Source organism: Haemaphysalis longicornis, unplaced genomic scaffold, assembly GCF_048455015.1.
Source record: "Haemaphysalis longicornis isolate Haplotype H1 unplaced genomic scaffold, Haemaphysalis longicornis Haplotype H1 scaffold_6, whole genome shotgun sequence".
Classification (NCBI taxonomy): domain Eukaryota; kingdom Metazoa; phylum Arthropoda; class Arachnida; order Ixodida; family Ixodidae; genus Haemaphysalis; species Haemaphysalis longicornis.
In genome coordinates, this window is record NW_027526407.1 from 31,903,623 (window position 1) to 31,927,193 (window position 23,571).

Consider the following 23,571-nt stretch of genomic DNA (forward strand, 5'->3'; position numbering starts at 1 on the left):
ATGCAATTTTAAATTGCCTTTCATACTTTATCCCACTGTGTCCATAATCCATTCTTGTCTCCGAGGTGACTCGTGACAAGGAGAAGCATTCCCATCATGCTTTGGCTTACCCGCCAGTCGACCAGTCCTCTCTGGGCACAGAATCGCAGCTGGGGTCCAGCACAGTCATGTTTGCTCCAAGTATTGAACCTCCGGGCGTACTCGGTGCGCTACTGTGCATAAGTCAGACCATGGCGATAACGATGCCCCGGCTTTCTCGCTCCTGAAACACATCAGAATGCAGAGAAAAGACACTATACCCACAGCTACATAACAAAAATTTTGGCATCACATGCAAAGAAAATAATGAAGAGAAATAGATATCAAAAGGAGAATGTTAGGTATACTAAGCAGGAACTTTGCACGTTATAGCAAACGCAACCAATTCTGCTAAAGCAGTCTTCCAAAGGTGCTTTAATCTGGCAACTGAAGCTAAATTTGCAGCATTCGCTGGGAAGTCCCCAAATTAACATGCCCTTGAAACTGACACTACCACAAAGCATTCTTGCTGTTTGTTTTGTGACACTTCTGTAGAATGCCACTATATGATGCACAAGAACCATCAAAAAATAGTACCGTAATAAAACTGAGAGATAAAAAAATGTCAGAATAATTAGTTTAGACAGTCATCCTGCTACAAGCTGACCAAACATCCCTTTGAGGAAATAGGAGAGCAGACTGAAAAAGCTGCAGACGAAAAAGAAAAGAAAGCTCACGGCAGCAATGCACGTGCCTGTGTATGCTTCAACTGAAAAGATGATAAACTGACTTGGGAGCAACATGGTAAGAACCGCTTACATGTCTCACTGATGACTATTGACCCTGTAGGCAGGTAAGCTCAGTTTTTCAACATTTTCAAAAGCCATGATCAAGCACGAAATAGATGGGGTGCCTCGAAACGCTGACAGCTGGATCATCAAACACCCATTATTTTTTGCAAGCGGACTAAATGCACAGCTAGACAGAGACGGGAGGAAAGCAATACATTAAGAACCAAAATGTCGGCAGCAGCAGGAGCACCAGAACAGAGGTAGTGAAGTCAAAAACAATGCCTGTGCTGGCTTGCTCAGGCTACTTGCTTACAAAGCATTTTGAAAAGCAATGCACAACAAAAACAAGGATGAAGGACCAGGAAACAACAATGCAGGACGAGTCTTGATAGAAGCCTACATCCAACGTTGCTTATAATGTGTGAGCATAGGCATAGAATGCTGAAAAATCAATGCTAAAGAATCTCCATGCACACACACACTCCCCAGACAAAGAGATGGGAAAGGAGAACACTGAAGACGTGTTTTGCAGGGATCGGCAGTGGTGCAAACACATGGATCTTCGTTGGCATATTTAAATACAGTTTATGGATCTGCTTTGGCTTTTGCTTGTCAAAGAAAAAGCATTAGGGTGCCACTGATCTCAATTAATAGATTAATCATCCAAGAGTGTTGAGTTACTTCCAACGAAACCCAAAGTGAAAATAAAAGTTGTGTCCGACCTAACCAAAAGTCAAAATTTAAAGTTGTGCTGTCGTAAGATCATGCAAGTGCTTCGAGTTACGCCGATTTGACCTGACGTTGAAATTATTGTTATGTCTTACCATGGCTCCAAAGTAACCCACACTAAATAATAATAGCCACGTTCAACAGAACACAAAAATGAAATTTAAGTTACGTTAAGTTCGACGCAAGGACGAGTAAAAATTTAAGCCTGACGAACAAAACTACAGTTGTGTTCTGTCTAATCTATGCAATATTATTGTAACGGTCAGTTTTACGACACATGAAATCAATTAAAAAACAACATATGGTGCTACATTATGTCTGACCGGGTGCACCATTGGTAAATTATCGTTGAAACTGCGACACACTGTCTGCTCCCACACTGGTCGAGCAGTCCGGAATGAACATGTCACTCGCGCACACGGAAGCGGACTCTTGCAGCAAGGTGGGTTTGAATCATGCCAGGTGTGGTTTTTCTTTTGTTTTTTTAATCAAATACTATTGAAGTTTTGTCATATGAATGCACGTGCACTTCTTCCCATATGCAACATATCTGATGTAATCCAAAGTAAGAAATTAGTCACCTACGACAAAACCTGGAATGGAAATTAATGTTCGACGCAAGCTCAAGTAAAAAGAGTTATGCCTGACGGAACCAAGCCACAAATGTGCGTTAGAATGACAGACAGCTCGTAAAAATGGAATGAGTTCATTAGGTAGAATTTGACTGCACAAGGTGATGAATTCAAAAAAGGTCACGGACGAGCGCGGTCTCACAATGAAATTTTCGCTGAAAGCACGCCTGCACACACGCACGCACATGTGCACACACACACACACGCACAAACATGGCGCTTCACGTAATGCTCCAAGTAACTTTGCAACAGAAATTACACAAAAACAAGAGGAATTAAAGAAGGGTGATCGTCTGTGTCCTTGCTTGTATTCGCCCCTTCACACAGTTAAATTTTACATAATGAATGCAACTACGGTTAAAGCCAATGAAATCTGCGTTACGTTATTCCAATGGTCCATTTCATGATGTTGCTGCATTACACCTGACCTTGTGCAAACAAATAAAACAGAAGTACCAAGGCATTTATTTTACTACCTCTAATCAATTATAAAATTGTATTTGTTAAAGGACTCTTGGCGCTGAGCCATGTCAACTTTGTTCTCGGCAAGAGCTTAGTAACAAATTGGCATAGTGTGTGTGGCAAGAGATTATATTTTTCCGATTCCCGTCTTTTCATTTTCTTCTGTGTATTGCGCATTCGAAAAAGTGCATGTAAATTTTTATAAAAGGAAATCAATGAAGTTCTTTCTGCAGCAAAAAAAAAAGACACCTGAGAGGATTTCAATACACCTTACGAAAAGGGCTCTGTGTACAAGCAATGGCTCCAAACTGCTCAGACAACAGGAACATACAAGGTGTTGTTTTGACTGAGTTGTACGAATGCTGCACCACGTCGAAGTAACGCAGCAACTTGTGTTGTTTTTGAATTGACGTCACGTATTGTAAAATGTGCCATTGCAACAAAGTTGAATAGATTACATAGGGCGTGACTATAGTTTGGTTCCATCAGCCGTAACTATTTCTTCTTACTTTACTTTAAAGGAGTACTGACACGAAATTTTCGTGTTACGTTTTTTTCGCTGCTATGCGTGCCTACCAGCCCACTAATCATAGAATGACAGATTAGACGGTCGAGCGCAGCGTAAACATTCATTTACGGCGTCGTTTATTCGTGCCAGTTTCGGTTTCGACAAAAAAACGCCGAGCGGCCGCCATGACAGCATGTATCACATGGCGTCACCATTCTTGCCGTATCGCTGCCTCTCCGGAAGCGCGCGCTCGAGCGAGCGCACGCGCGCGCCCAGACCGGCCGAGGTCTTCGCCGTCCCCACAGGCCCGGGCAGCATGACGTCAGTCTCAAAACCATGACGTGTACACACGCCCGAGCAGCGCGCGCCAACCACAGCCAGCGCGTCGGCTTTGTTACGGGAGCCCCGACGTCGGCAGTTTGGGGCAAGTAGCACATGATGTCATGTCGGCCAGCTCTGGGCTTTCTCGTGCGGGCGAAGATTAAAATGGATTTTAAATATGTTTCGCTGAACTGTTGCTGTTGAAACTTGCTGGGAGATATATCCTGATAAAAAGGAAGCGTTTTACACAGTTATCACAGCTTTGAAATTTCGTGTCAGTACTCCTTTAAGTCGAACATAAATTCAACTTCCATTTTGTGTTTCATTGGATGTGGCTCCAATTTTTTAGTGTGAATTACATCAGATGTGTGATTTTGTGCAAATCACATCAGATTAGTTTAAATTTCAGGTTACATTGAATGCAACTTAAAGCACCTGAGTAAAGTTACATCATATTAACTTCAATTTTTTACTTTCGGTTATGTCGGACGTAACTCTAATTGCCATTGCAGCTCTGTCCGACGTAACTCAAGATATTGGGTTAAATTTACGTCGGACATAACTTTAGTTGTCCCTATGGGTTTTATCGAACGTAATTCTAGACACTGCATTTAGTCATTCATCAGACTGGCTGCAGCTTGTGTAAGTTTGCGACCCCAGTAAGATCGCAACTCTTGTAAGTAGCCAATGCAACAATGTAGCCTTCATGTGGTCATGAGAAAGGTAGGTAAGATAGGGCAACTACTTACCCAAAGACACTTCCAAGCCACTTGTCCTGTGTTCCCAGACTATGAAGTGCTGGAACCTGCAGAAAGAAATGCAACCACCTTTAAACGACCACCACTTGCTCACAAGCTTCTGTAGAATTAGAACAGAACCCCAGCTGCTGAGGATGGAAAGGAGGCTGACACACAATGGCAGTACGAACTAAAATCACTGAGATATCCTGCAACTGGAACCTTTACAAACTAGAGAGAGAGAGAGAGAGAGAGTAAATGTTTATTGAAAAGGAGAAGAGGTCGGCCTGAGGAATTGATCTTGGGCCTGCTATTTCCCTCTGGGGGGAGGGTACTGGGGACAGAAAGAGAAAGGAATGAATATGGAAGGTATGGGAAATGACAGGGAAAGCGACAAAGGAACTATGTACAAGCAGTAAAACCAATAAACGTCTCACGTACAACGGGGCGCTGAATCAGGTGACTACAGTTCACTTTTCAGCACGACTATTATCCATGAAAAAAAAAAAAAAAAGAAACTGCTCAGACATTATTTCGCAGTCTGTTCAATGTTGTCGCAACCTAGAGGCGAGAATCCAAAGAGGAGTCACCAAGAAATGTAAGCAGGGCTTTAACAGCTAGGCTTTGCTTCCTGTTGTCAGCCCAAGTGCCCAAAATCTTTTGTTCGGACAGAGGGCGAGTGTCCAAGCGTAGTAAAGCTGTCTCAAGGTTTATTCGCTCACTAGAGTACTTTGGACAAGCACTAAGCAAATGTTCGATAGTCTCAGGACAACCGCACAGAAGGCAGTCTGGGCTGTCCTCTCGTCCGATTGTGTGAAGATACTTCCGAGTCAATGCTACTCCAAGACGCAGCCGGTGTAGCAATGTCTCTTGACTTCGGCGAAGACGAGGAGCATGACTGACCCAGAACTTGTGCTCTGGATCGAGCTTGTGAAGGTGTTCATGTCGATTCTGCAGGTCCGACGAATGCAAGGCTGCAGCTTGTTTACGTGCTCCGTAGAGTATCGCGTTAGCATCCTGCCTTGTGATCGGTATAGACAGGAAAGTTCCATTGTGGTGTGCCTGCTGTGCTTCTGCATCCGCCTAACTCATTTCCAGCGATGCCACAGTGACTTGGTATCCACTGAAACACCACCGTGTGGCCCTTTTCATTCAACTCTTTAAACAGGATAGCGACATCAGTGGTCAGCTGATCGTACGCGCCTCGCTTCATTGGGTACCTTAGTACCTGCAGCGCTGGTTTGCAGTTACAAAAGATAATCCACTGCTGTGGCCTTTCACAAGAAATGGTGCGGAGCGCTTCGCGTAAACCGACCAGTTCCGCTGCGGTAGACGACGTCCTGTAAGCAATATTGAAACGTTGGGTCAGGTCCTCCCCAGGCATAACTACTGCCGCTGCCGACGAATACGCCGTGACCGAGCCGTCAACAAAAACATGCGACGCCTCTCTGTACATATCACTCATGTAAAATAGTGAAAGTTGTCTTGAGAGCCAGGGTAAATAGCGTAGGGCTGAGGACTCCTCCTTGTGGCACGCCACGCGTGACGGGGTTATAGGATGTCACTCCATCAAGTGTGGACATGAAAACCATCCGTCCGCGGAGATAGTTTGCTATCCACTGATGCAACCGTCCTCCAATACCAATGGACTCAAGGGCATCCAGAATGGCATCATGGGAGGCATTATCAAATGCTCTCTTAATGTCCAGGAACATGGCAGCTGTAAGACGACGGCGGTGTTTCTCATTCTCGACAGTAGTGACAAGGTCAATAACGCTGTCTATTGAGGAACGTCCTTTGCGAAAACCTGTCATGGCATCTGGGTACAAGCCACGCTTCTCCAGAAACCATTCCAGACGAGCGAGGACCATACGCTCCATCACTTTGCTGACACAGCTAGCCAATGCCACTGGCCTGTAGGACGAAATGTCTCGTGGAAATGCACATGCGCGTGTTGACATAAAAAGTCCGTCGCTTCAGCAGATTGATCCACTACGTGATCTATAGCCGTTCTTAACATTCACCCCCATACAGGTTGCACCCCCATACAGGTTGTATTTACTCATGCGGCGCGCACGCCCACAAACGTGTGTGCGCCACCATGCCTGTGCCTGTGTGTCCCTGTTGCTAAGGCGACGTCGTATGCATGTGCTGTTCGCAGCGCAGGCCGCAGCGGCTCCTGTTTACATGATGAGAGTGGCTGTTCCATTCATTGGTGTGACAATCTTGTGCTGCAATTAAACCCCAGCTTCCCTATGGGCGAGTACAAGTTTGTCGTGCGGCCGTGGCAGCCGCTTTCCTGATGGTGGTGAAAAGCAAAAACGCCTGTGTTCGAGATTTCGGCACATGTTAAAAATCCCCAAGGGGTCAAAATTAATCCGGAGCCCTCCGCTACAGTGCACCTCATTGCCTGTGTAGCGCCGGCACATTAAACCCTATAACCAATCAATCAATCAAGTTTGTCGCAGCTCAAAGGCTGCAAAGTGAGCACCGCAGCAGCGTTGCTGTGCGGCAGCGTCTGTGCAGGCAGCAGCAGCAGCAGTACTATGTCCCGCCAAGCTCAAACGGATTACCTCGACGTCAAGTACTGTTTAGCGCAGCGTCCTACAGCCTGCCTGTCGCAAGACATAAGTGACGCCGTCAGCGCAGATCAGCTGATTGCTAGCTGCCGTGTTTTGGTATCGGCCACAGATGCCTCAGCTCTGGGCGAGCGCCTTGTCCTTTGGCCACTCACCGATAGATGTCGCTAGTCTCCCAGCTAGTAATGCACTCACTGCTATGCCACCGTTTTATCTCAATCGCTTGGACGTGAACGGTCACAATTTCTGTGGAAGCATTATTTGGCTTTTGTATGAACAACTCGGCTGTGGGCAAAGTGCGGGTGCACGTGTTTCGATATCCATGTTCGCAGCCAACTTCACTGCAACGTAGGCATTTCATGCATTGTATGCACTTTCTCCCGTGACTGCAGCTCCATTCTGCAGTGGTGATGCGCCCTTCTCAAGGGAAAGTAGAGCATCATCACACAATGTCATGGCGATTATTCGTATCTGTTGACACCCCGGCCAAGAATCGGGTGGTAATGGCACAGACGCAGGCCACCGGGGCCTGTTTCATTTTTTCAGCTAGATGCAGACGCATGTGCGGTCATGGTGGCCACTGTCATGCCAGTTTTCGGTGTTGCCAAGAAAAGATATCGCCCGTTAAACTTTTGCGTGAATACCGTCTATAGGAGCCTCCATAGGCGTAGAGTTTTCATTTTCCCGGAGGGGGCAGAGACACGGTGAGCCCCTTCCATTCGGATTTATCCTCTCTCTCTCTCTCTCTCTCTCTCTCTCTCTCTCTCTCTCTCTATATATATATATATATATATATATATATATATATATATATATATATATATATATATATATATATATAGAGAGAGAGAGAGAGAGAGAGAGAGAGAGAGAGAGATTGCCCTGACGAAAGCAAGTCTCTTTGCTGAAACGTTGGCAACAATCGTGCTTTTACCTTGTTGAAAGTTTTCTTTTCTTGTGTTCTCTACCATCTTCAAAATTAAGCTACCTATGGCACCAAGACTGCCAGAACAGAGGCCCTTTCTCTGCATATAGCGAATTAGAATAGCAAATGAGGGGCTCGTTGAAATGACGACAGAAAGTAACTGTAGGCCCTCAAGAAAGCCAAGGAAACCAAGGGAAAATGTGGTAGGTCAGATATATATATATATATATATATATATATATATATATATATATATATATATATATATATATATATATATATATTAAAGAAAGAAAGTGGAGAAAAATTGCCCGTGGATTCGGATCCCACCCGGCGGGATCAATATGACCTCGTTTAAATCTCTGAAAACCATTTAAATGTCCGAGAATTCATAAATGATATACACTGGTAAGCCACATGTATGATCATGCAAAGATAAATCAGTTGCAGTAATTACTTACATAATTCGAGGCCTCATTTTTGTGTTGCACTAATTACTAGCATGAGCTTCCCCAAAAGCCAAAGGCGCTTCTGTACCTTGCGGCATATTGCCGTCGTTGTGACTAAGGCCCTTCCATATCGGAACATTGGTCTCGTCATCCGCCGCCTAAAAAGAAAGCAGGAGGGGCCTGACGAAATGGAGGGGCCTTAGCCTGTGACAGAGGCCGAAGATGGCTATCGGGGCTTCACTACTGCCGCGACCGCCGTCCGCCTGTAGTAGAATTAGGGGCCGCCATGCCTTCAGGTGTGGAACCGGCTCGGAGAGTCGCAGTGGGGCTTTTCTGGCATCACGCCCATTCCCCAGTTTCTTAGGTTAGGGAGAAATGCAGAAAACAAATCTGTCCAATCGAGGATGGGAAGGGGGGGGGGGGGGGGGGGGCGAAAGTGACTCTGTCTGCAGCGCCGCTTTCAGGAGGGGACACGCCGTGCGCGCACGCTGTGGGCATACAATTAGCCCACTGAAAGACACTCCTATGGCTCGACAGTAACGTGAAAGAGAGGGGATATAAAGGGGTGACGTGCGTAACGGCGGCATCAATTGCTATGCGCCTTACTCACAAAGATCCTCTCCCGGTGCACGGCCCTCATTCATCTAACCACACATTTTAACCAGACATTTTGCAGGATGCGTAGCCCCATTGGTTTGTTCGGTCACTTTGTAGGAGTCTTGGACGCCTTCTGCCACCGCTGCATTGCGCGTGGTGCTGCTTGGAAAGGCAAAGTTTATCTGTTTCCTTTTGTTCACCCAAAAATGAACGGTGGTGCCCCCTTTTTCCGCCGTCAAGTACTGCAGACCACTCCTGGTTTCCCCACCACACCATGACGAGTAATCTTCTTTGCTGCGTTAAAGTCGCCTTCTTTGCTGCGTTAAAGTCGCGCGTGGTTTCCCTCTTGGGAGGAGGAGGATAAACAACTTTATCGTTGTAGTCTTCAAGAGGTGAACAGTCCAGGACCCCATTTGCCTTGCCAGCCGCTACATCACTCTCCACCAGCCCAAGGCATAGTCGGACAGGCATGACTTGGGCAGGGCGCGCCTTTAGAGCTTGGGATAGTTGAAAGGATCCAGTGTAGGGGAGACGCTGCTCTTCCGGCAAAGAAAGACCAATCAGTCTCCACGTGGCGACATCGGCCACATTTCTCTGCGCATTTGAGCGTGGGACAAGACATAATATTTGGGATGATTATATGGAACCACACAAAAGGACCACGCACGCATTTGGCGTCCCGCGCTTAGCTTACCTGAGGCGGCCACAGCTTTGGTTGCTGCAGCCGTTCGCATTCATCCTGACTGAGGCGCTTCGTTCTTTGTAAGCGCCCATACGTCGAACTGGCATTGAGACGCGAATGTTTGTAATAGTGACAAGTTTGAAGGATATGCGCCTTTGTTTACACGCGTAGCAAAGCTCATAGCAGGGAGCACGGCACCTACGTTTAAAAATTCGGGTGGTAGGATCGGGGCTTAAACCTGGTCAGCAGCCCCCTGGCTACGCCACTGTCACACATAAACTTTCCTGGTGGGGGCGTCGCCCCCACCGAAGGAGCTCGGTGGGGGCAGGCGCCCCGCTGCCCCCACGTACTTGACGCCTATGGGAGCCTCCATCTGTTGTTTTCAATTGTGGCACCGCTCGCCAAATCGCTCCATGTGGTTTCCCTTTAAAGACACACATTAAGGAATTGATTTCTTGCGACAAGCCCAAATTATCAACTAGTTATTTTCAAACCATTCGACTTTAACTGAGCCATCTCTTGATGTCAACTGCTTTCAGATTTTGCAAAGCCTCAAACTGCTCAGTTCTAAAATATTGAGACACAGTGTCGTAAACAACCTGGGGAGCACTTTTATGTAAGACGCCTTCAACCAGAAACCAAACGGATTACCAAGGATTTGCTGGGGCAACATCTCTTTACCTACAGTACCGTACCTAGTCACGAAAAAAATACTTAGCCGACATGCCAGTTTTGCACAAATGTTCTAAGCTCACAAAACTGATTTGGGCTTGCTTTAATGTCTGGCACAAAACCACGTCGTTTTTTAAAGCAGTGCTACCAATAAATGGTGGACCCCATTAGATGGTACGACAAATTTTTTTTTTAAATATTGGCACATTCACAAAACACGCCTCAAAAGTTCGGTAGCAATGTGACAATAAAAGGTATGATTCGCAGATATGACCATTCAGTTCATTTCGAGCGCTCACGCTGTATGGCGTTTTTTTCAGCCGAATTCAAATAATAACAGTAATAACAACAATAGTAATACTAATAAAAACCCATGAATGATTCGCGTTGTTCTTTTTAATAGCCTACATGCAAACAACTGAAACACAAATGATCAACCCAAATCGAAACAACAAAAAACGCAAACACCGACTTCGGTGAGTTCGTAACAGCTTTCAAAGCTCGATCGTCCTCGCACGAGTAAAAGAACACTATGCCAACGCATTAACATGACGGGACGCTATTTCATCTGCACTGTAAAAAACCGCACTTGGCTTGCAGTCAGACGCACGCATGCGCACACCGTCGCAGCGCTGTTACTTTCTGCAAGTCACGCGAACGTCCACACATGCGTCACCACCGCCTTCAGCCCGCACAGTGCGCAGCTTTTGAGCGCGCGCAAACCGCTAGGCCACAAAATAGAACGTCTTCTTCCTTTAGCCAGAACAGCGTTATCACCCAATCAATTCAAAAAGAAATTGTTCATGCAAACACATTACGAACCAGGTCACAAAGTACCGAGGATCACGTTTGCAGCGGCTATCCCGTTAGCGCTCCCGAATACGTGCACAGGTCCATCAGATTGCAGGGCTTCCACTATTCATAAAAATGTAGCGTAACTTTGAGAAGCTCTCACCTGTTGACGGGACGGCTAGTCGCAGTTGTTAACGCTGCAGTAGAAGGTTGCCGTCGAAGCTGCAGCCGCGCGCAAGCACTGTCACGTCGCCTCGACCGTTTACATGTGCAACTCCGGGCACTTGGGAAATCACGTCACGCGCGCGCTGACGAGCGCTTTTCGCTGATCGTCGACCGACTCGGGGACTGGAAGGCAGCGGTCGCCATCAACGGGCGCCTTCGGCGCTGGCTCCATTACGGCTCGGTGCATATTTGGCAGCCCGGGGGTCGCCGACTCGAATTTCAACCAAATTTGGCAATCCCGAGTCAGCGCCGCCCCGCTTGCGAGCACGTCACGCGCCGTCTCAAAATAACGCCGATTCCAGTTCGCCAAGAAGCGCTGCGGATGCGTGATGCTGATCGTAGACGGAAGCAGCGCCTAGGACCAGTGCGCGATTTGACCGATATAAAAAGAAGACCGTCGCGTTAACTGCTCGGCACGCAACGCGAACGGTAATGGGTCATGGTAATGGGCTTGCACATAGGGCGCAGCCATACTTGTTTACATGCCCTTGGCATAAAAAATTGCGGTGAATGTAGACACCTGTTTGTTGGACGTGCCGTTATTGACTAGCAAGGATCTTTAAAATTGCAAGTAATACGCTTAAACATCTGTACATCAGTAATTGCCAGAGACTATAGCTGCGGTTCATATACGTAAGTTAAGAAACTCGTTCCCGCCTAGCAGAGTGGCGCAGTGGAAGCGTGCTGGGCCCATAACCCAGAGGTCCGTGGATCGAAACCACGCTCTGCTACATTTTTTTCTTTTTTTTTTCAACTTAATGCGTTTGTGTACGTTTGAAGTTTTGACCTAGAACCACTTTTGCAATTTTTTTCACGTGTTGCGGTGGTATGAAGTATGAAAGCTACTGGGACTGAACAACTTGGGCTACGTGTGGTGCACCTTGCACGGAAGAAGTTCAGGCTGGAGCCTCGCGCACTTCAGTTGCAAGTTTGCCGTATCAGGTTCAACGACGAAAAAGGTAATTGATAAACTAAAGTAACTGATAGAAGCTTGCAATGTTTTCAGCCGCTGTGTGCATCGATTACTTGGAAACGTTAGAGCGAGTTCCCGTCCCGGTTTCCGTGGTGTAGTGGTTATCACGTGCGCCTCACACGCGCAAGGTCCCCGGTTCGATCCCGGGCGGAAACATGTTTTTTTTTAATGTCAGTTGCGGAAGTTTGATCTGCAATTCATTACTGCAAATATGCAGACAAGTGGACATTTTTTTTTGTGCAATGATCAGCTGTTATCGGTTTACTGCTTACAGCAAGGAAAGATTTACCAATACAAAATGTAAAAAGTCGTGCATGGGGGAGGGGGGAGAAGAAAGAAAGCGTGCATAATATCCAAAGCGTGCCATTAGATATCAGGTAAGTGAACACAAGCTTAAACATTTTATACTGCCTCAGGCATAACAAATGACAGTAAATAAAAGAAGCAGTCACATTTTCTCAACGCAATAACGGAGTGCGACCCGCAATGTCTTTTGCTCGTGAAATCTAATTAGCTCTGACAAAATCTCGTCTTGTTGGCTGGAAGATTCATAGGTAAAAAATTTGTAATCGCCGAGCAAAAGTTTATTAATGTAAAAAAAGACGTATCGGTCTCCACACGGTAGTCTTAATTAATTGTTTACTCTGTGATGAACGGCTGGCCATACGCCCGTCGTAACGGAATAAAATCTAAGGTTTGACGAAATGTTGTCTGGTCGTATAGAAGATTCATAGTTAAAAAAAAAAAAAAAACATCGGGAGGGCGACCAAAAAAAAAGCACGTTTCGGATTTCCTACGGATTTCGAATTATAAAGGTCAGAAAACACGTTTCGGCTTCCGTATACGTGTACGCCCTTTTGGAAGGGAAGGTAAAGAAAATGCGTTTCGGCATCCCTATGACCGTTTCGGAAACGTGTTACGTGGAAGCCGAAAGGTGTTCATCTTTCGAAGCCGGCCATTCGGTGTTTTCTTTTTTTTATTATTTTTATGAAAGAAGGTAAAAAAAAAACCATTTCGGCTTCCCTAAGGTAGGCTAAAAAAGGTAGAAAAAAACGTTTAAAAAACGTGTTTTCAAAAATGTGTTTTTTACGCTTAAGCCGAAATTTGTTTCCGTATACGGAAGTGCCGTAGGGATACAGCGTACCAGAATAGCAGTAGGGAAGCTGATGCGTGTTCTTATTATTCTTATAAGAGAAGGTAAAAGAATTCGGTTCGACTTCCCCATGGAAGGATTAAAAAGTTAAACACCCGCCTCGGCTTCGGAAATACGTTTTTGTCCTCTGAATGAACATTTGGTCGGCAATCCCACATTTTCTAACTGCGAGTTTTCGGCTCGTGCTAAACTATGAAGAAAAGTTGCAGAAGACCTGTACGTTTATGTCGACGTTAATTCGACGCCGAGGGAGCCTTTCGGAACGGAATTGCTGCATATTTACGATCTATGCTTTCAGTATGGTGGCTAGAAGCCACTCTTCTTGTCACCATAACTGAAGGTTAGCGAGGAGGGAAAAGCTAGCTAGTCTTTATTCGGCGTGCACAGGGGAGGCAGAGGTCACCTCCGCTTATGTGGCTCACTGGGCGTGAAAGGTAGCAGCTGCGGTCAGTTCGAGCTAGACGGCGACAGTGCCAGTGTTTCAAAGGGTTTATTGAAATGTCTCGGTCGGACTGGACGTTTTTGGTTTTCTGCTGAGAGAGAAAGAGAGAGAGAGAGGGGGGGAGGGAGGGGGAGAGAGAGAAGGTATTTGTTGAGTGAAAAATTAAGGCATATCCACGAAGTGGATCATGACGAGTGGGCGAGGCACTGGGGGTCGTTCTTGCCGTAAATCACCCGTGGCATTGCCCACTCGCGCATGTAAATGAGTGACAACGCGTGTGCACAGTGTATACAATTCCAATCCAATCCAATCCAATCCGATACAATTCAATCCAATCCAATCCAATGCTCCTCGCGCACGCACAACACTGTGTACACGGACACCAAGCCCCGGACAAAGCGAGGTCCTAAGGTGCTGCGCCCCTAAAATAGTTGGAGTTTAGCCAAAGTGGGTGAACAAATGGCAGTGCTTCAAGGGTAGGACTCGAAGTCCAGGGTCCCATTTGCAGCAGCTTCTTTCCTTGCCCTCTCAATCAACTCAGGCTAATCTATTCTTCGATGTCTCGAAAGAAGTGGCAGTGTTTGAATTGTTCTCCTCTGATCATGTCCTCGGAGGTTGCGTGGAAGAGGGTGAATGTTTCCCCGCATTTAGCACAGTTTTATTTTAATGTATCTGATGCTTTACGAGCGAAACACCATTGCCCACGTAGGTTGTAGATAACTATGTAGGCTTACCCTGCGCAGGGTTTGCGCCTTTTCGGTATTGAAACCCCCTTATGGCGCGAGGACGTTTTGCAGCGTGAGCTACACTGGCCGAGGTTGAGCAGTTTCGCGTGGCTCCTGGAGAGCCGGGCTGTGCATGCGCGATGAGCAGTGACGTCACACGGCGCACAGAACGTTGCTCGCTGCCCGGCGTCTCTCACACACAAATATATGTGAACCTTCTGACCCCTTAAAACTTCAAAGCGACCTTAACACAATTTCAGCCTGGTGCAACACCTGACTAATGAAACTAAACGTCGACAGGTTAACAGGAACAATCAAGCACACCCCTGTGAACACATATTTCCTTAACGGCTCCCCTCTTTCATCGGTCACCACCTACAAATACCTTGGCGTTCAGATTTCAGATAACCCTTCGTGGCACCCGCACATTGAATATATTAGCAATAATGCGAACCGCATGCTCGGCTTGCTCCGACGTAATTTTTATCGAAATCCCACTTTATTAAAACTGCAGCTTTACAAAACCCTTGTCCGATCGAAGATTGAGTACACCTCTTCTGTATGGGATCCGCATTCCGCCAATCTCGTCTCCACCCTTGAAGCTATGCAAAATCGGGCCGCTCGTTTCATTCTTTCTGATTATTCCCGGTCATCCAGTGTCAGTAACATGAAACAAATACTACAACTACCTGATCTTGTAATCCGTCGTATGGTATCCTGCCTATGTGTTTTCCATAAAATATTTTACATCAGTCAGACCTTAAAACAATCCCTTTTTTAAGTTCCACCATACGTGTCATCGCGCATTGATCGCCAGTTTAAAGTTGGTGCGCCAAACCCCGAACAAACCTCTACCTGAACTCGTTTGTTCCAATGACCAGCTTGCAGTGGAATCACCTTCGTCTTCATCAGCGACGCTGCGATTTTCAAGTCCGCAGTCAGCAATCACTTTCTGTAGCCGCCCTGCTGTTTTCTTTTCTCTTGTTGTTTAATATTGTACCCCTCCCCTCTGTAACGCCTCACGGCATTGAGAGTAAATAAATGAAATAAATCTGGGCTAATTGATTAGTACTTAAAAAACAGCGCAAACAAACGGGAATGAAGTAAAAGGAACGGTGCTGTGATAAACACAGTGTACACATGTTGTGGACACTGTGCGCAGTTTCTTTCCCGTGTTTTTTTATGAAGATTTTCCGAAGTTCATGAACATGGTCTGTTTTGTGAAAAAATGTCACCAGGGAAACACCTATCACTGCTCATATGCTGCCATTGATAACAAAGCAGGAGTATATTCAGTAAAGCCATTTTATTGTTGAAGCCGTACACGATACATACATCTTCCAGCTTTACTGCAACTTTCACAAACAACGGAGACATTCACATCCACACAGGCGGACTTGGCTCCAGCTCCTGCATAAGGTATTCAAAAGTATTCTCGGGAGCAAACAATGTCAAGCTCGACAAGAACCATTCCCTCTTAGTTGTACGCCGTAAACTAATTTTAAGCTTGTTGGCTTAATAAAGTTATAGTGCCTGTTTTGTGAAAAAAAAGATAGTGGGCATAAAACGCAAAGTATCTATACAACACATGAGAATGTACTTGCTGGCAGTTGGGCTTTGCCTAGATAAGCACCGTTGCGAACGAAATGTGGGACATTTTAGTATGCCTCTTACCGCTGAGCAGATTCACTTTAAGGGACCCTGCAACACTCTTTGAGTAGTGCAAGTAAACTTGAGCGACGTTTAGATTACACCACCAGGAATACCTGAGCCAAATATTACACGTGCACGTGAAGCGGTGAGTGCGCAAATCGCTGTGAAAGACGCGGAAAAACCAACCGCCCTCTCTTCAATTTTCCTCATTATGCACCCCTGGCGTGGTCTAAACGGCGTCATTGCGGCCAGGGCTCTCCTATTGGCTGTCGCTGGGGAACTTCGGGGCTTATTTCTCGCATTTCCTGTGACGATCCGCCGTTGTCGGCGCTGTGTACCAACCTCTTCTATGTATGCACCAGTACGCACAGTTTTGGCGTCTCTTCTGTGTCTTGAATGCGCATGGAGTTTGAGTGACAAACTCAATACTCCCCTTTAAACGAGACCACTGAGCAACAAATGTTTATTACTTAAAAAGCCTGAGCGTCCACTTGCGAGCAGAGAGCCATACCTGCTTTTTTGTGGCACCAGACTGGAAATAGACCCCTCCACGTTGCGGAGAAAAGGAGAAAACTCCCCGGCCTGTGAAATATCGAAAGCCTCCGCAGAGAACGCTGCGAACCACCCCCCTCTCCGGGAGAGAGCGCACAGCTTTCGTCGCGTTGTCTGCGGTTTAGTTGAGAAGGAACAATTATGCGTGATTTCTCATCGCGCCTAGTTTCGGTGATAGTGAACGGATTTTGGTATTTCTTGCGGGAGGCGATTTCTGGGAAAATAGACTTTACCCAAAAATACATTCCGAGTAGTCGATGGCAAGTGCCGCAGGGTCCCTTTATATAAGCAACTTGATGAAACATGTTTTTACACAGCGCTGAGTTAAAAAGCATCATAACATGAAATATCCCCGTGCAATTGGAAACGTTTCCTGTTCATCCCCCGAAGGCTCAGGGAGCATACGCTTAAGCACTCCTCTCCAGTTGTGAATACAAACATTAATGTCGAGTCGAATTCTGCACAGTGCTCGGGATGGGTATACTGATGTCACAGCCAATCGGAATTCATGAATTGACGCCAGCCTTTGAGAGGAGCTCTCATCACTGGCCCCCTCCCACTTTGTGGGTATGAGAGTACTGCAGTTTGGTTGTATAGACCTCCAAGCCAAACACGAGAGTAAACAAGAAACTAACCTATGGAAATACATAATCAAAATAGGCGGCAGGAAGTTTTGTTGCCTAACCGGATTAGAAGACGCACAAGGCGCGATATCAAAGGTCAGGGCAATAAGAGTCATGCGGTAATCGTGAACCAAATCCTGAGGCACTAGAAGACGATCAACGGGGGAGGGTGAAGGGCTATTTTATCCATCCTTTGCCACAAAGCAGTGGCCGAGAATAGATAAAATGCATTTGAGCAGATCAGAACCTTTCATTAAACTTTCTGTCTGGGAGGTACCCTCTGTGGAAAATTTGAAGGTAGACAAAAGATTTTAAATCTGTTTTCTGTGCACACAGATATTAAAATTTGCAGCTAATTTTAAGACTTGTCCATTATATTGTTAGGGTGGAGAGGCGTATGTGTACGAAGATCTATACATACCCAGCACCACCACCAAACATGTTACAGGGCGGCAGGACACATGACGTAAGCCATCAGAGATGCGAACGATGTATTTACATTATTTAGATGGCGGTCATCACAGAGCCCACTCAGGCTACACCCACCCCATCCACGGCTTTGTCATAGAGTAGGTCCATAGCACTGGCTGGACTTACCTTTCTATCGTGGTCTTGTAACAGTATCGTAAGACTTTGGAAGTGGAAATCCTAATGGTCTTCAAAACAACAAATGTTACAAACATGTATTAACAATGCTGAACTCTCACTTGTTTACCTTATGCGCACTAAACTTCAAAGCAGTATTTTACCGATGTGTAAATGTTGGCACCAACGGCGATCGGATTCACTTCTCCCAAGCTTGCACCGTTGGAGCTCGAGCCTTCTTGCACAGGAAGCCAGGAAGTCAGCGGCTGGTTTCCGTGGTAGCTATGATGTCCCTGGACGGGCAGCTGGGTTGCACCTATTTACCAGGCCACTTTGAAAGGCGAAGCTGCGTTCACTGCACGGCTTCTGCAGCGCAGCGTGCACGGATCGCTTCCGCAGAGTACTCAGAATGATTACACTTCTTGGCGAAACTGGCACTGCTCCGAGGTAAAAATTGCAGGAAAAGCTACATGCGAGGCCGGATTACGTTCGAGCATGCCCTACGCTACCTGACAATACTTGATCCATCCTGCATGCGCTGACACTGCTTATGCTCACGTTGTCATGTCATTAGAGCCAGCTACCCTGTTACCCAGAGTACGATGTGCTGGAAAATACACACAATGAAGCCACCAGTCATCAAAACTGAAGGCATGGCATGGAAGTAGCAAGGCATATGCAGGCAACGAATGCATAAGCGTAAAGTCGATGACACGCGATCTGTAAGAGAATATGAAGCTTACAACCAATTTGACGGCATAGAAAGCGGAGCGAAGCAGCGTGCAAAAAAGGATGCATTAGGCTTAGCAAGGCGTGCACCAGCAACAAGTTTTCGAAAAAATACCCCATTTAAATATTTAGGCGCAATCCTTACAACAAGAAAAAGGTGCCATCAAATCTGGTATATTGGGTGACACCACAGGAAGTCACGTGATTACTCTAGCGTGAATTCATTTCTGCGGGGCAGGAGCTTGTTATTGAGGGCCTTCTCGGTGACGGTAAGAACAGGAAGGTTGAGGGCTGCTTTATATGATGTGATGGTGTTTATTCGGTTTTCTTCGCCAGTGTGTGGTTGGAGTGTCACCACTGGTTCACATGTTTTCGTTAATATATATAGGATGATTTGTTTGAAGTTTGGGATAAAATTGTTATCATGGCTACCACGGCAAAGCAGTCTTTCTAACGAACAAAAGTGGTATCTTGCCTTCATGGCCGCTTTAAGAGAGCGCCTGGACATGGGGAAACTTCTTGCATATGAACAGAAATAAAAAAAAAAACGGCTCAGAGACGGAGGTGAGCGAAAATAAAATCGCTGGTTTCAGCGTGAGTAATGCTTGCACACTGAAAAAGAAAACTAAAAAAATAGCACGGGTATGGGCACACTGGGCACATTTGCACTTGTGTTCAGAGTGTACCCAGACAGAAAAAAAAGATTTTAAGCTCTGCTGTAAATGCGTCCAGACGTCCGGCGTGACCTTGCAGTGAAGCTGAGCCCGTCCTGTAAGCTCTCAGAGGGAAAACGTCCTCGTATGTATGACTCACTTCCTAACATTTATATTCTACCTGTCGCTATGTGTGCTCAGCTGAAGAGGAGGACACCAGGATGGAAAGATGAACAATGGCTCTTGAAACTGCTTCAGAAATCACGAATGTTTTCCCCTTGGGTATAAGGCTTTAACCTCAATTTATTGCAATAGGAGGAAAATTTTCCGTGTGTGATATGGAATTTTTAGAAGGAAAAATTTATTGCCCCAGGCAGCTGCCCCAAACCAATCCTGAAATGCATGTGTGTGTTTGGGCGGACGTTTTTATCGCACGTTTGAAAAAAAAATTCCCCGGGAACTTAAGTCGGTTAATGTGCTTTTAAGGCGAAAACCCAGCGATTGCTCGCGTCTCGGTCTTCATTTTCGGCTCGCCGTGTGTTAAAGACGATAGTCTTCCTTGGGAAATTTCGGTCTGTCTGTCTGTCTGTGACTCGATTTAGCCGCCCGGCCATGATAACAGAGACTGCGCAATAGTCTTATATACCCACAGCGAAATCTAAACGTCAAAGTCCGGTGTTAATGTTCATACTCGTCAACATTGTTGAACAAGAACAAAACATCATGCAAATGCGAGGCAGAAAATCAGTGCATGGGTGATATGTGCAGTGTTCTTTTATTAAAAAAATCCGGATGCTTGGTTTTTGCGATAGCAAATAAAATACCACATCAACTGCAAAATACCGTCGCCTGCTGTTGCCCGCGCTACCTGGCGGCATTCTAAAAAATCAAACCGCCACAGCATTGCAACGAAATCTTCCACTAGGTTCCACGTTCCCGCGGAAGGCTCGTGGAGTAGGGCAACGTGGTTCTATAAACGTTCTATAAACGTGGTTCTATAAACGTTCTAGTAGGGTGCCTCGATCCACGCGCGTCTGTGCCTGCGGGAGCGCTGGCATCGAGGCACCCGACTTGAAGCAGTGGAACGCGGTAGATGTAATAGACTTGAGCAAACCTCTAGCGTGTTATCTTGGGAGTGACGAGACAGGAGAGGGCCAGCATGAGAGGTGAGCGGGAAGGAGAAGGGAGACATTTACTTGGCAGGGACGCCAGTCGACTATCGTCTTTCGTCGACATTAGCAACGAAAGGAGCAGATACACGGCCCATTTTTACTAGAAGACAGATTGGCTGTTATTCACGCGGCAGCCTTCCCACAGCCATAGGGTCCCTCCAGGTGCGCCTGTTCTACTCACGTGCCATCGAGTCGACCTGTCACACGGCACGCGTTAGGCTTGTTGGAAATCACGGCAAGGAGGAAGAAGTGGTCCCTTCAACATACCTCTCGAATCATCATCATTGTACATAGGGTTCCATCCTGTCCCATTAAAGCGGCGGCTCCCGTTCGGGTCCCGGCTCGGTCCTTTCCGAGACATGGTGCCGAAACCCGGGCACCAAACCGAAACTTCTTCCCGAAAACTTCTTCCCGAAGGTCAATGGGGCCGGCGCTCGTTAGGGTGTCTCACGTCTGTGAAAGCCGCTTTTCCCGTCGTTTCGGCACCATGTCGCGGAAAGGACCGAGCCGGGACCCGAACGGGAGCCGCCGCTTTAGTGGGACAGGATGGAACCCTATGTACAATGATGATGATTCGAGAGGTATGTTGAAGGGACCTCTTCCTCCTTGCCGTGATTTCCAACAAGGCTCATGCTTTTTCCCCCTCCGGCAGGGTGCTGGAGTGGCGCAGTGGCAACGCACCCGGTTTCTTCTCTGGGGACAGAGGTTCATATCTCACAGGAACGCAAGTGTTTTTTTATTCATTTATTTTCTTCTTATTGCGGAGGCCACTTTGGTATCATTCATGTTTACGGCCGGCAGCCGATGGCAACGGCCAGTTTTCACGGTTGATGAAGCATTTGACGCTTTGGCCTTAAAGGGGCCATGCCGACAAAATACAAGTTTTTTTTGTTCGAAAGATTTTGTGTTTTGTAGTGCCCACAGCGCTTGTCCAGCAGGAAAGGATGCCGTATTCACTGAACAATTAATCAATTAGGTTAAAATTTTGATTCTCCCGCGAAATCGCGTGTTTTCGTGACGTCTGTCCTTAAGTCATGAGGGCAGGTATTCAAACGAACTTCCACTTCGTCATTAAGCTCTGCAGCCTTGCTTACCGTCAGTCGTACCAGATGGCGCTACCATAGTCAGCCGCAGGCCGCTGTTTGCCGTTGTTTTGTTTTTGACCGTACTTGCACCTGGAAAGTAATTCTTTCGTGAAACATGGGGTATGCTCGACAAACACTGTCACGTAAGACAACGTCGCTTACGACAATCGGCTAGTGTCGTGTAAGACAACTCCAAAGCGGCGGACTGCTGTGCAGCTGAAACAAGCATTGTGCGCCCAGTATCAACAGCAGTGCGCATCGGTACTTCTAAGTTTACATTTTTTTCGTAACTTTCATTGTTTACCCAACCATTCTTACTGCTGGAAAATGAACATTACATTTAAGCGGAAACAGCTCGTTAGGCAAGCTCATAAGCCCTGCCTCATCTCCGTTTGCTTTTGCTGGCCTCAGCCTTTCGCAAAGCTGGGCATGTGACATCATAGGTTCTGCTGCGAAAAATGAGCTAGTGGTCGCATGGCCATTCCTTTTTTTCCTCATTATATAGCTTATTTGAGCAGAGTGTGCATTAATAGTAGTGTCAGTATGATCCTAACGAGGCAACCTTTCTAATGAACCAATCTTGCGTTTTGTCTGCATGGTTCCTTTAACAAAACGGGCTCGCAAGGAATTGAGAAAAAAAAAATCTGGCCATATTGTCTTTCATGCAGAAACCATTACCATTATAGGGTCCAAATCCTTGTATTTCACACGTTGTATTTATTGCAGTTCAACGCTATGTTACTGACAACTTTTCACAATTATTTAGACATATCTGGAAGCATCGAAAGGAACGTCTTTAATTCCTTAATACTTGCTGTGGTGATTAGGGAAAACGTTTATGGTAAGCAATCTATTCCACTGTATTTGTGCATAGAAGCTTAGACGGATTTAGATATTCGAATTATAGCTCTATTTCACTTCGGTGTGGAGGAGGAGGAGAAACACAGTAAAAGCAACAGTTGATTTTTTGCACCCATCAGGGTGGGAAAGGAAAGTAATATGGAGTGAAGCCGTAAAGCTTAACCCTGATCAACGTTCATTTAAATTCGATATACTTCCTACGAATACCGTCACTGAAGGTTAAAGAAACTTGCGAATGACATGTATACGTTTAGGTCTTCAAGATGTGCAATGCGAAAGCGCTACCTGAACGCCGAGGGTCAGGGGTTTATCCAGAATTTCGATTTTTGGGGGTGTCAAAATTCTCCTGAGGGGGGGGGGGTGAAGAGGTGTGGGGGCCTGTTGAAGGCGCGTATAAATCCTTGGGCGGGGTGCCCGTGGTTGTGAAATCTTTTTGAGGGGGTGCGAAAATCCTTCTGGGGGGATGTCAGGGGGGTGTTGAGGGGGGGTGTATAAATCCCTGCGTGTGGGAGACGCTTTGTATCGGCGTTATTGCATTTACGATATGTGCTTTTCAATCATTAAATGTCAGCTAAGAGTGCAAGGATAGCAGCAACAGTATTTAATCGCCGCGGCACAGGAAAGACAGAGGCCAACTGCGCTTGTGTGGCTTAGGGTGTGGGCATGAATGATGCCGCTCTGCGGGGAGTTGGTCAGTTTGGGAAAGAAGGCGACGTTTCGGTGTCTTGGAGCGTTTATTCCCTAATGTCATAGCTCTACTGAGCGTTTGGGGTTTTTGCTAAGAGAGAGAGAAAATAAGGAGCAATATAAAGAAACACTTTCGTTTAGGAAGAGAAGGTAAAGAGATTGTAGAGACATTAAGGGTCGAACCCGAATTCCAAAGCCCCAGATGCAGCAGCTCCTTCCCTTGCCATCAGCTGGCGCTCACCTCGAGCTGCCGATCTGGTCAAATCATCATCACATGTCTCGATAGAAGTGAAATATGTAATATATGAGTGGTTATCCTTCGCCTGGTTAAGCATTATACAATATGGGTGAAATGGTTAAAAATTTTATCTACTTCGGCGATTGTGAGGTCTGCTCTACCGCTTTGCTGTGGGACCGTGCCGAGAATTCTTAATTCCCTGTTCTCTGATTGGACATTGTAACGTATTTTTTGAGGATACTTTAGCGAGTTTCCAAGTTATCTGATAGTGAGGTACTTTTTGACCCCCTAATCTAAGTACTGGGTGTGTTAGGTGGCAAC

The 23,571-nt window shown here is 46.3% G+C and overlaps 1 protein-coding gene and 2 non-coding genes across 4 annotated transcripts in view; 2 read left to right on the forward strand and 1 right to left on the reverse strand.

Annotated features, from left to right (window-relative positions):
- The window catches only part of LOC144142441 (uncharacterized), a 39,944-nt gene extending 28,363 nt beyond the window's left edge, over positions 1-11,581 (reverse strand). Inside the window, exons 1-3 of one of the 2 annotated variants that reach the window (XM_077673949.1) lie at positions 11,058-11,581; positions 4,211-4,266; positions 111-262 (exon numbers count right to left, since the gene is read on the reverse strand). In XM_077673949.1, coding sequence (XP_077530075.1) covers positions 111-220 — 110 coding nt within the window. In that variant the 5' untranslated portion in view covers positions 221-262; positions 4,211-4,266; positions 11,058-11,581. Of the gene's footprint in view, positions 1-110; positions 263-837; positions 860-4,210; positions 4,267-11,057 lie in introns of those variants that run through there. The other variant, XM_077673950.1, reaches the window with a different exon arrangement.
- Positions 11,582-11,778: 197 nt separating this feature from the next.
- Trnam-cau (transfer RNA methionine (anticodon CAU)) lies at positions 11,779-11,850 on the forward strand. The gene has a single exon. It is a non-coding gene; the product is annotated as a tRNA-Met (tRNA).
- Positions 11,851-12,175: 325 nt separating this feature from the next.
- Trnav-cac (transfer RNA valine (anticodon CAC)) lies at positions 12,176-12,248 on the forward strand. The gene has a single exon. It is a non-coding gene; the product is annotated as a tRNA-Val (tRNA).
- Positions 12,249-23,571: the final 11,323 nt, after the last annotated feature.